Source organism: Boleophthalmus pectinirostris, unplaced genomic scaffold, assembly GCF_026225935.1.
Source record: "Boleophthalmus pectinirostris isolate CB_2022bp ecotype Guang Dong unplaced genomic scaffold, ASM2622593v1 HiC_scaffold_18, whole genome shotgun sequence".
NCBI classification, from domain to species: Eukaryota; Metazoa; Chordata; class Actinopteri; order Gobiiformes; family Gobiidae; genus Boleophthalmus; species Boleophthalmus pectinirostris.
The window spans coordinates 24259033-24271966 of record NW_026571133.1 but is presented as its reverse complement, the minus strand read 5'-3'; the positions used below and the strand labels follow the sequence as shown (position 1 = coordinate 24271966).

The window sequence follows — 12934 nt, the reverse complement described above, 5'->3', positions numbered from 1 at the left end:
TCAGAAAGCGTTATTGGCGAGAACATTTATAGAGGCATTCAGTAAGTTGGGAGGCAAACCCATGATGCAGAGGTGGTAACATCAATATATATGCAATGCTTTAAATTACTACACCACAGACTTGCAAAGTTCTATATTGTAACTGGAAAGAACAAGAGTAAGGTAAATATAATAAGAGTAAATATAATCTAAACTGCAGATAAATGTCTTTTGGGGTTTTTTTGAGTTTTATTCCCATCTCTGTCGAGTAGGTTAGTGTCTCTACCCCTCTCTACACCCACATAAATCTGTCCCACATGAGACAAAAATATCTTTGCTGAATATTTCACCCCATTTTTTGCAATAAGCTGTGAGGAATACATTAAACAATAATAATTAGATTTTTCATTTTATTTAATTCTTATAAATAGGTCTACATAAACGTGTTGTTGAGAATATTCCTAAATTTACTGAAAAGATTTTGAAAACATTTTCCTCTTCTGGCCACAGAGTTATAGCCTCACAGGACATGGAAGGTTAATATTTGAAGGAGGGATGGTCCATAAATATCAGCAAAGGGACTTTTAATTAAATGAGCTCTTGGTAAATATCCTCCTGGGCCTGCTGCTTTTGTTTGAATATGATTGATTGACTTCTATCTCTCCAAGTGACACCATTAGCTTCAGCACTGCCTCTTGCACTTCATTCAGCCTGCTTCTCAGTCTCATTGTGCCAATATTTTTCCTCCCTTCTCTCTCCATTACCTCCTGCTTTTTCTTTGGTCCCCCCTCGACCGGCTCACAGGTTGTCCTTCCTGTGTGTGCTTGTCTGCTGTCAGCTCACTCTTCTCCTCTCTCTCCATCAGTCCCCCTCCTCCGTTCTCTCCAGAGGCCCATAATTCTGCAAACTGGTGACAAGGTAATGAGGCCAGGCTAAATCCTGCCACGCCCCGGAGCTACGGCACAAGTTAAGAGAGTAGCCCCTTTGCAAGCGCGTCTGTTAACTCAAAGGCATCTGTCATCAACTTAGACTAAATAAAACTTCCACGTGGAGAGAGCTAACTAGAAATAAAACAATTTTTTAAATGAAATAATAAAATGAAAATAAAAAGTACTTCAGACATCACAGAGGAATTCGTCCTCCCCTCTTCCCTGTGCCTTTATCCCCCCTCTCTTCCTCTCCTCCTGTGCTGGAGCAGCAGTCTGACATGCTTGGCTGATTTCTAGCTGAAGATGGGGATCGGCGGGGGAGCTCCGTCTGGCTGTGGGCAGGGGAGATGTGGACAACACACAAAGACCTGCACAAAAACTTCCTGAGAGGGCAGGAATGATAGGAATTATATTATTATGTGCCCTGTCATAGTGCAGTCAGTGCAAGTTGCAGTATGGTTAACCTTGAGTTTTTCTATGGAGTTTTTGTCTATAGGTGAAGCTAGATGTGGGAGGAAATACTGTATATATGCTCATACAGCCTTAGGAGTCTTCTGCTCCATAGTATTGGTTATGCTACATTATGACAGGAATAAAAACATCCAAATGTCACATAGGTCACAGCTTTGAGCTTTAGTGGTAAACAAATTTACTTTTGCATAAAGTATTTTATGTGTATAATGAGTGAAACTGGTGAATGCAAAATAGCCAAATGTAAAATAGCTAAATTCTTACTTCACTTTCATTTACATACAATTTATTTCCATTAAAAAAAATAAAAATAAAAAAGCATGTGACTGGCTTTTTGTAATAACATTTTTTGAAAAAGCAATGTAAAGTGCTATAACAAAGCCAAGAAATAACAAGTAGCCTACTTAGAAGGCAGCTAAATAGTGAAAAATATATAGAGACAATATAGACTTTACAGAGTAGTGACCACTTTGGATGCTAATGGGGTTCCAAATAAATAAATTAATTAAATTAATAAAGAAAAAAATATTTTTATTGAATTGTGGCCACCACACATGAAATCATCAGTGATAACTGAGAGGTCCACAGCCAATTTTGTGACAGTAAAAGCACATTATTTTGAGCAGAGTTAGTGCCCTGTGTGACACTGAACTAGAAAGTGTTTAAGAGGAAGTCATTTCATGTTAATAAAATCATCTGATCTATAAATACAAGTTTTTTTTATGGGCTTCACTGTCCAGTGCTTAAACATTTTAAAGATGTAAAGATATCGAACCTTCCAGCTCCAAGTCAGGGGAACATTCACTGACCCAGCAGCCAGCGCACCAACAATCACATACACTGCCCTCAAATACTAAATTCAATATTTGTACATGTGCCACTTTTAGACGTTGGTATTGTCTATCAGGCTACATCTTGCCACTGGAGGGAGTTCATTAGCATCTATTGATCAAGTGAAATGAACAACATGTTTACCAAATACTTTAATGATACTCCTAGAAGCTGTAAATGACACAGATTAGTGTGTGTGTGTGGGTTTGGAGTGACACTTGATGCAATGGAGGAGGCACAGGGAGGAGAGGTGACAGAGGAGTGATAATGGAGGCGGTGCCAGTTAGAGGGGAGAACACACTTCAAGAGGCGGAGGCAGAGCCAGGTAAAGTGGGCTCCAGGTGAATGAAGAGGAAAGGGTGTCGTGCTGTGTGGAGGAGAGGGGAGAGAGAGAGAAGGGTGGGGGTATATTAAAAATGCAGCAGTGGGGAGCAGGCCAGGGATTCACAGTAATTAGATGACAAAACGGCGGCGGGCTGGAGATGAGAGAGAGGGGTCACACACAATGCCACTGCCGCCGGGTAATTTGTAAGTGTCAATCACGGGGGCTGCCAGGGGAACAGGCCGGGGAGAGGGGTGCACGATACACAGAGAGGAGGGGAGAGGCAGAGGATGGAAGGTACAGCAGAGGAGAGGAGGAAAACTCAACGACAATGAGAACAGACAATATGCGGTTTTACAGTTTCTACCAAGTATGAAATCAAAGCTTGTTGTTATAGAAATAGGCTCCACTTTTAAGCACTGCACTGTTATGTGCATGAAACTTGAAAATGCAAAACAGAAATCATGACAGAAATCACATGGTGTGTATAAAATGTTTTCTCTTAAGTTAGTGGTTAAAAGTTTTGTCATTCAATTGTTTTTAAAACCACATTCTTTAAGTTCACTCTTGTAAAGCAATTACCTTGCAAACAGTTTGATGTGCATGTCTGGATAACTGTATTAGGATGAACTTAGAAACTGTATTTTCAGTCTAATTGCTAATGTGTAACATGAAATGTTACCCCTATTGGCACTGCAGGTGAATAGAGTTTTATATGTGTGTCGGATATGATCAAACAGTTAGGAAACAAAATCAAAGATTCTCTTTCTTCAGTTTTTAAATGTTTCACATGTTTTGTCATTTACACTTGGGACTAGAACAAAGCTTTGCCTAACTTGTGACCGTCTGTGGGTGATTAAAATGTTTATGTGCAACTTCATTGACAGAGTTGGATATGCAAAGCATAAAAAAATACAGTTTATGGCATTAACCGGATTAGTTGCATATGTAAATATTTGTCATGTTAGTTGTGAGCTTTGATAGACAGGCGAATGTGGTACTGACAAGATGTGTGCCAGGCTTTTTTATTCTATACTGAGAGCAGGGACAATAGGCACAGTTGCTGGCATAATTCCAGAAAACCCACGTACAAGGCTTTAGCACAATGGAGCGGCAGCGCAGCAGACTGTTAAGGTTCACAGCCTACACATGCACACAGGTTGATGAAACCTTCCTCAACACAGCAAGGTAAAAGCACAAGGTAAAAATGTACACACGATCTCCATACACATGCAAAACACTGGGCAGGTATTGTGTCTGTGGCATGACATAACAGCACTGACATACCAGACGTTACTCAGGGGAGCACAGCAGGCATCTTTATCTGCTGCACGCACCTGGACCTGTGAATGCATTCATGTGTAGTAATTTCACTTCATGAAAATCATATAACATGTAATACCATCCCAGTGTGTTGAAGAGTTTAAAAAAGTGTTATCAGAAGCTAGGGGAAATACCTCTTTGGATCATAAGGTGGCGTATTCACATTTTTGAGAAAAAACTGCATTCAAACCTCAAGAAATCACAAAAAAAGGAAAAGTTACCATGTAGAAACTTCCATATTCAAATGTCATTACATGCTATTAAGAAATAAAGGGAGACAATTCTTAATGTGTTCGTAGTTGTAAGGTGTATTAAATAAATATGCACAATTAAAGGCAATTAAAATTCTAAGATAAACTGCATGAAAAGGAGAATTCAACAAAAACACACGTGAGACAAAGATAGAGGGGTAACCTCTATCTTAATTAAAAGGAATTTGGAGCACAGTAACATACACATGCACACAAAGCACCTTTGGCTGCTATTTAATTGGGAAATGATTAAACTCCTTTTTCTCTGTTTATTCCTCAGTCAACAATTAGCAGCTCATAATTTGCAGCACAGAAATTTGTGACTTTTTCTCTTTTTGAAAGTACTGTCTCTGCTGAGTATCATTAGATTTATCTCTAGGTTGAGCCTAGACTTTGACATTTTTATATTTTCCAGTGGGTCTTTCCTATAACTATTGAGAATTAAACATATAATTTGGGCGCCTAACTCCGACAGCTGTGGAGTGTGTGTAACCTGACAGCCTGCTACACAATAGGGGTCCACGTGAGTGTGAACTCTGTTTGTTCCCACAGCTGCTATTAACAGCCGCCATCAGCCTTGTGCTAACCAAGTGAATAAATAAATAAGGCTTAAATCGTTCTGTTTACCTCTTGGTCTGTGATGATTAGTGGCACTGTGGACAAAAGACACAAAAGATTAGGTCTTGTTGGTCAAGAGAAAATATTGGTAGTAAACTCTAATGGAGGTGATGGAAACATTTGTTGAAATTTAAGTACACATATTCACTACTTGTCGTGGTAACAAATTACAATCAGCTCAATGATGACGCATGTTTAGATCAAGAGATATTTTTGTTTTATAGTCGGATCTATATGCCAACAGGAAACTAAACGTGTAAAATAAGAAGGCGGACATATTTTAAGTTAATAAAACAAGCACAACATTTTCCAAAGAATTCTGGTGTGATAAAATGTATTATTATTTAATAAATATCCCTTACTTCCTTTCCGAATGTAAATATTAAACACATTTTGTTTTACTAATCTCTGTTTTATGGCAAAAAAATAAAATACATTTAGCAAAATAAAAAGAAACAAATGGTTAACGTGTTGGTGTTTCATTATACATTGAGTAAAAAGTAATTTGCAGTAATTATAGTTTTAAGATTAAAAAGTCTCCTTTTTTTGAATGTTGAAATTGCATTGTTTACTCCTAAGTAAACAAAGAAAAAAAGAAAAATAAGTTTAAATTACAATAACTTAACTTTTTTGTGAACATTCACAGGAAGTATGTTGTAGAACCAGCACGCCAACACAATGTTGATGAAAACTGCACAGTGGAGACTATATGAGGGAACACAGGCGGAGGATAGAGGTGTGGAGGCTGCAGTAAGATGGAGAGAGACTGCCTACACATACTGTCAAGGCAGTTAATATAAAGCATGGAGATAAGGCCCCACAGACAAACACTGACCGAATCAGACATTTCAGCAGCGCAGCCCCAACTGTCAGTCAGCCTGAGAGACAGACCAACAATCAGCACTCTACCACTGATAAGGGCTCTACTGGGCGCGTGCAGGAAATAGCCAATCTGCAGCTGGCCTGGCAAACAAGCTAGCAGGCAGGGTGACTGAAAGTGGAGAGGTTAGGGAGGGGAGTGAATGCACAAAGACAACAAGTGAGAAGAGGAGGCCTATAAATGCAAAGCAAAATGTGGCCCTGGTTCACAACGAAGGACCTACCTGAGAAAGCGAGAAGAGGCAAAACAGTATGATATTTGAGGCTGAACCTCACACTACGCTCTCACACTGCACACCACTCACGAGGGAATCAAAGTGATAGAGAAAAAAAACTGAGGTGTGATAACCATGCTTAAAATAGTGCCTCTCCCCAGTTTTTTGTCACCTGGGAATAGCTTGCACTGAGAGAATGTGAGAACTTGGTTTAGACCAACACTTTACATTAATGATTTGCCAACAGCTTTGACTTCCTCATTCTTCACTACACTGTTTGGCTTTCTTCACTACACAATAGCTTCTTTTAATGTCCCTATTGATTAATGAAATTTAAAGCGCACGCATTTGAACAAATGAGTGAGGGATAACACTTTTAATGGAAAAGACCGTACTGGCTATGAAATTCCCCCAAAAAGAAAATAAACATGCAAAATGTTGGGGCAGATGCCTTTGGAAATAATCAGGGAGGCCAAAATGCAAGCCTAGAGTCACACTGGCCCCTATAGGTGGCACTGGGGAGTACAGGCTAGCTGCAACTTGGAAAGAATAATTCTCACAAACTAACCTTTGTCAAACAAGCCAAACAATCCAGGTTAAAACAGCTGGTTAACACTAGATTTGGAATTTGCCCAAATCTTTATAACCATTAAAAACAAAATTGCAGTCCTGTAATGATGACTGTGTGCATGCACCAGTGAGGACTTATCCAGAAAACAAGGAGATTTGTGAGAAGAAAAGGCCGAGAAGGAAGGTATGAGTGAAAGGGTTAACCTCCCTGCTTGCATGCTGCTTTCCCTTGCTCTGTCAAGCCCCATTAAACCTGCTACACTACAGCAATATGGTGCCATCAATTACAGGCACGCTGCCATCAGTGCAGGGCACGAAGGAGAGAAGAAGAGAGGCAGGAGCACATAAACAGGACAAACGGCCACATAAAAGACCAGCAGCTATATAAAGCCCTGCAGCCTGCCTCATCCAGAGCCACACAAACTAAAACAGACCCCTGAGTGAGTGTTGACTGCATCCTGCAGTTTGTCAATGAGGGAAGTTTAAATATACACACAGGAACAAAAATACAAAATTAATTTTACATTCACTTTCACACAAGAAAGACCGATACAAGGATGTTGAAGGTGATGTGCTGCTACTGCCCCCATGTGAGAGAAATTGCTTGATAAAATAATGATAAAAAATTAAATGCACGTTCAATTCAAATGATTAATTGATCTTCCAGAACAACTTCTTTCAAATGTTTCAAATGCTTTTACTGGAGTATTAAAATGTTCTGTGAAATGGTTTCTGTGACAAACAAATCAGTTAGTCTTATTTATGAACAAAACAACAACAACAAGAAAAAAACTACTCATCTGACAATTATGCTATAATTATTCAGTAGAAGCAAGTATAGTGCACAGTTCAAAACATGTACAACAAGCTTGCTTTATTACATTTCCAGAGCACTGGAGAATAATGCAAGCAATAAAACATGCAAATTTGAGTAGTACACAAATATAATGGAACAGTTATAATTTACAAAATGATGATACAAAGACTAAAAATCATACAAAAAATACAAAAAAAAAAAAACAGAAATGCTCATTTACCCACTAAACTGGATTCAGTGTGTGAGCCATACTGTTTTGAAATATAATCCACAAGACTTAGGCAACATGCTTGTCTTAGCAAATATATTCATTGTACATTTGTATATTTATAGAAAAATGCCAGATGTAGGTATTTGTCAAAATCCACCACTTGTTAGAAACCAAGAATCCCATTGACATGGATTAACTAAAACAATATAAAAAGTAAACACAAGAGCTATGGAATAACCCAACAAGCTAGTGGGTCACTACCATAGACTGTCACTACTAGTAAATACCTTTGTCATACTAATGTGTCTATATTCTTTTGTGAACAGTTAGCCTCTTTAAAAGGTTTAACACTGAGAACTCTATGAGGTGTGACAACACAATTCTGATCTCTATCCATAATGTGCATTTTGTTTTTCAACATTATATGCCAATAAATCAGACACATCAAATATTTATACATAACAAAATAAATGAGAGTTCAAAACAAGATAGGGTAAACACAACAATGAAAATGAATAAACCTGAATCTTTATGTAGAGTTTATCTGAGACGATGAACTACTGCTGCCAGAGCTCTTAGCCTTCTGCCCTCTATTGGCACTTGGTTGGCGTTGCACTCTCTGGGATGTGGGTTCTCTGCTTTTTTCACTGTGACTCATTCCAGATTTCCTTTGCCCTGTTGACACAGAGTGGATAAGATAGTGAAGTTACAAAGAAGATACCCATATCTGTATATAGCTCCAGAAAAAACATGAACATTGTATGGCATGAAAAAACAAATCACAGATGGAATAGGTAATTTAGTGTGATAAACTTCTAATGTGGATCAAAACCAACAAAAAGAAATGAGAAAATATATATTCAATACAGGGGAAACTACAACTACTGTACATACTCAAAATACATGCAGTAAAACAGAGCTAGGTGGGCAATTTAACACAAAGGGGCAGTGTCTAATACTATGAGTTAAAGCAAGCAAATGGTAAAATGGAGATGAATGAAATGGTGCAGTAAAGGGGACCTTGTGAGTGAGAGGAGTTAGCATCTTGGGGAGCGTAGACCACAATTTTAGTGTTGACTCTACTGGCTTTGGGCCCTGTAGTTGCAGTGGGGGCACTGGCTTTAGGGCTCTTTCCAGAGGCTAAAACTTCCTCTTCTTTAGGAAAAATTTACATGAAATACATTAAATGACTACAGTGCAGGTTATTTACTAATATGTAGACAAACTAGCACCCTTTGCCTGTCAGTGTTAAAAAAGATAGTTATGTGGATATGGATATATATGGACATCTGAATAAAAAAGATAACTTTTGTTATTTTATTACCAAGTGTGAAGTGTAAAGTTGGGTATATTAACATTATTTTTGTTATCCAATTGCTCATTGATTTACTTACATTATGTAGAGTGAACTAAAGAGGAACTGAATTTCATCAAACCTTAGTTAGTATATATCTAGTATATATCTATGAAAATGATGTTAAAAATGTTCCAAGGTTTCTCATTGAATTTACTTTGAAAAATATAAATATAGAAAAAACAAGTTCTCAAATGAATCCATAGAAGTATCTTGATAAGAAGCCCTCACCACGAGCTTCTGTAGGTGCAGTAGTAATAGTTGTGTGTGCAGCAGGTGAAGAGTCTGTGCCACACTCAGATACCCTCTGACCAGCACACATGGCTTTCAGAGTTTGAAAAACTGCCTGAGGTGCCACGTTCATCTTTAGCAGATCCAGAATTATCCTGTTTTAACATACAAGTCATATACGTTTATATATACTTTTCTTATACATAAATGTATGTATGTGTGTGTGTGTGTGTGTGTGTGTGTGTGTGTGTGTGTGTGTGTGTGTGTGTGTGTGTGTGTGTGTGTGTGTGTGTGTGTGTGTGTGTGTGTGTGTGTGTGTGTGTGTGTGTGTGTGTGTGTGTGTGTGTGTATAAAATACATGCACACACACACATTGTACATTTAAACTTTCAAACTTACTTAAAGACCTCCTGATCTATAATAATCCCTGCAGCTTGGGTCAACTCATAAAGCTCAGCCTCTTCTGGGCTTAGCACTTTTTTCTTCTTGATTGCATATTTCTGCACATTAGCAGACACCAGCAGAGCTGGAGAGTCGGGCGCGACGGTCAGCGGCGTTTGTTGAGACATTAAGCTAAATTACAAAACCAGAGAAATAAATATGACATAAATTAGCCAAGAGTATGCCATGTAACGAAATGCAACCAAGTATGTATTGAAATTCAGCAGAAATTGTCAGTACAGCCATTGACAAAAACGTACCGTTCGCTTTTTAGCTTCAGACGCACAAAAATTGCGTCACTTACTGGCGCAACATGCAAGCGCAAGAATGATTGTAATATAGAAATCGAAATACAGTCTATGTACTATGTCTCTAGACTATAGACTGTATAAATAATATACATATATATATGCTATGATCTAGAAATTATATCTCTATATGATTTCATAATTGTATGTATTTTCTCAAATAATTAGAAATGTGTTTAAAACTTATCCTTGTACAGTTACAAAATATAGACGCTTCAAATTATATGGAGGCGCCTTAAATTTTATGATGGCGAAATAGATAAGTTAAAAAAAAAAATTTAAAAAACTTTTACAATAATTGTACCGGAAGTAGTAAGTATCCAAACCTCTTTTCTTTTTTTTCTTTTTTTTTTTCTCGAGCTAGTTTGCTCTCTTCCAAGAATGGCCGCTGGAGGAATAAACAAGCAGGGTTCTGTAGCGGCGATGGAGCCGTGTATCCGACACGGCAGAGCAACAAATGGAAGCAGTGTTAAGGTCGTGACATTTCTTCGTGCAAAGCTAGCATTAAAAGATACATTTTTATTCGTAACTACTTTAATCCATTAAATAGACTAGTCTCCATGGGCTTGCGTCATTAGCTTGGAAAGCTGTTTATTGTTATTGTGTCATTTACTCCACAACTCGAACAGTCAGTAAAGAAAACTGCAGCCAGGTTTAATGTCTGGTTTTGTAGAATAGTCGAATGGTCGCCGTGCACATTGCCGAGCACTGTAAGCTATGGGTGATCTTCAATACCTTTAGTACAGCTACAGATTGCTTGATTTTTTTTAGCAGTTACCTATGGCAGTTCTCAGACCAACACAAGCTTTGGGCCCATAAAACTGTGCACCGGAATCTGACATCGTTTGCTGAACGCATTTATAAACACGTTGTATTTAATGCCCAGGTACTGGAATGTGGCGTGTGTGAAGATGTATTCTCTCTACAAGGAGATAAGGTTCCACGCCTTCTGCTTTGTGGTCATACAGTTTGTCATGACTGCCTGACCAGGTTACCCCTCCATGGCAGGGCAGTGCGCTGCCCATTCGACAGACAGGTTACTGAGTTGGGTGAGTGTAAGAATAGCATGGGACATTACTAACTGGGCTGAGCGAATAACAAATTGCTACCAAGTATTAACGAGTACTGATTCTGTAAGCACTGATTCAAAAAGCAGAGTTAATGCAAACTTTGTGTGTAACCCCCTTGTTCTATAAAATAGAAACTCTTACCCTGTCTGAAAAGGGAAAACACAAGATTTTAATTTACAGTTCACCCTGTTTAGTAGTACAGTCTGCTTTTCAAAAGTAATGCGATTCATGTCTATTCTTAAGGAGACTCTGGAGTTTGGGGTCTAAAGAAGAATTTTGCTCTGCTTGAACTTTTGGAACGACTTCAGAACGGCGCATCAAACCAGTCAGGGATGGCAGAGGATGTCCTTAAAGGCATGGGAGAAGTAAGGCATTAGTTTACTTAACTAATATTTAATAAACTGTCTTTAAAAAACAACAGAACCTTTTCATTTACCTGTGTTTTATTGTTTAGTGTATAATTCGCTGTGATGAGGATGAAAGCCACACAGCCTCCATGTATTGCACTGTATGTGCCACCCACTTGTGTGCCGAGTGCTCACAGATAACTCACTCCACTCGAACACTGGCTAAGCACCGCCGGGTGCCACTGGCTGACAAACCTCATGAGAAGATGCTGTGTCCACAGCACCAAGTCCATGCCATAGAATTTGTGTGCCTAGAAGAAGGCTGTCAATCAGGGCCACTCATGTGCTGTGTGTGTAAGGAGTATGGCAAACACCAAGGGCATAAGGTAAGCCACTACAACTCAGCTAATAATAAAACATAAGTTCCACATTATGTGATTAATTATTTTCTAAATTTCAGCATGCTCTCCTTGAATCTGAAGCTAATCAGATCCGCGCATCCATTCTCGACATGGCACACTGCATTCGCACCTTTACAGATGAAGTATCTGAGTATTCAAGAAAACTGGTGGGCATTGTGCAGCAAATAGAAGGTGGAGAACAGATTGTAGAGGATGGTATTGGAATAGCCCACACTGAACATGTAAGTGAGTAGTAAACAAAGAGTGCTGAAAATGATGAGTATATAGAAATGAAGATATTTAAAATCAATCTGTACCTAGTACACTTTTTTTACACTTGCCAAAGTAAACTTCCATGAGAAATTTAATGAAATTGTATTGATATCTACTGGGCCCGCCAAGCCTCTGTAGTTTAGAGTTTAGCCTTAAATCTGAGCTGAAAAATATGTTTTTCTTTAATAATATAAAAAATAATTATTTTAGCCCTATAGTGTAAATGGAACTTGAATAGAAATATGGACATTGCGTACCATTTTTATGTCTCTGTCATCATTAGTTAGAGATTAGATTAGAGATATGGTAAAACTGTAATTTGTTTGGGACTTTAAGGACCTTGAATAAGCAATAAGTCCTGAATTGTAACAAAAGTAGGGCCTTCAATACATTATGTAACTTGAAATTAACAAATTTAGAACTCAAAGACTTGAAAGTGTGAAAAGTTATGTCTTTAATACAGGTATAATTATATTATTATGACTGTCCGTTATCAGACGTGTACACTGTAACCTACAACCCATCAATAAGAAACTCCATCCATGCATCCATCCATTTTCTTCTGCTTATCCGGGGCCGGGTCGTGGGGGCAGCAGTCTAAGCAGGGACTCCCAGCCTTCCTTCACCCCAGATACTTCCTCCAGCTCCTCCAAGGGGACCCGAGATGTTCCCAGGTCAGCCGAGAGACATAGTCCCTCCAGCGTGTCTTGGGTCTTCCCCGGGGCCTCCTTCCGGTGGGACATGCCCAGAACACCTACCAAGGGAGGTGCCCAGGAGGCATCCAGAACAGATGCCCGAGCCACCTCAACTGCTCCTCCACTCCAAGCCCCTCCCGTATGACTGAGCTCCTCACCCTATCTCTAAGGGAGCGCCTAGCCACCCTGCAGCCATTGTATCCGCGATCTTGTCCTTTCGGTCATTACCCAAAGCTCATCACCATAGGTGAGGGTAGGAATGTAGATTTGCCTTTCGGCTGAGCTCCCTCTTCACCACAATGGTTCGATACAGCGACTGCCGCCGCTGCAAGAAACAAAGTATTTAACAATTCTTAATAGATAAGGATCAATCACACTGTCGACATTTTTCTCTTTCT

General features: G+C 39.0%; 2 protein-coding genes across 3 annotated transcripts in view; one reads left to right on the top strand and one right to left on the bottom strand.

Annotated features, from left to right (window-relative positions):
* Nucleotides 1-7184: 7184 nt before the first annotated feature.
* On the bottom strand, nt 7185-9735 carry mzt2b (mitotic spindle organizing protein 2B). Its single transcript, XM_020921634.2, has 4 exons — nt 9703-9735; nt 9401-9574; nt 9002-9156; nt 7185-8091 (listed from the first exon to the last, which is right to left on the bottom strand). The coding sequence occupies exons 2-4, from the start codon at nt 9568-9570 to the stop codon at nt 7946-7948; spliced, it is 471 nt and encodes a 156-aa protein (XP_020777293.1). The 5' UTR covers nt 9571-9574; nt 9703-9735; the 3' UTR covers nt 7185-7945.
* Nucleotides 9624-12934, top strand: part of trim23 (tripartite motif containing 23) — an 8083-nt gene continuing 4772 nt past the window's right edge. Inside the window, exons 1-6 of one of the 2 annotated variants that reach the window (XM_055153251.1) lie at nt 9624-9648; nt 10115-10224; nt 10637-10799; nt 11067-11185; nt 11275-11553; nt 11628-11810. In XM_055153251.1, coding sequence (XP_055009226.1) covers nt 9624-9648; nt 10115-10224; nt 10637-10799; nt 11067-11185; nt 11275-11553; nt 11628-11810 — 879 coding nt within the window. Of the gene's footprint in view, nt 9649-10114; nt 10225-10636; nt 10800-11063; nt 11186-11274; nt 11554-11627; nt 11811-12934 lie in introns of both variants that reach the window. The other variant, XM_020921632.2, reaches the window with a different exon arrangement.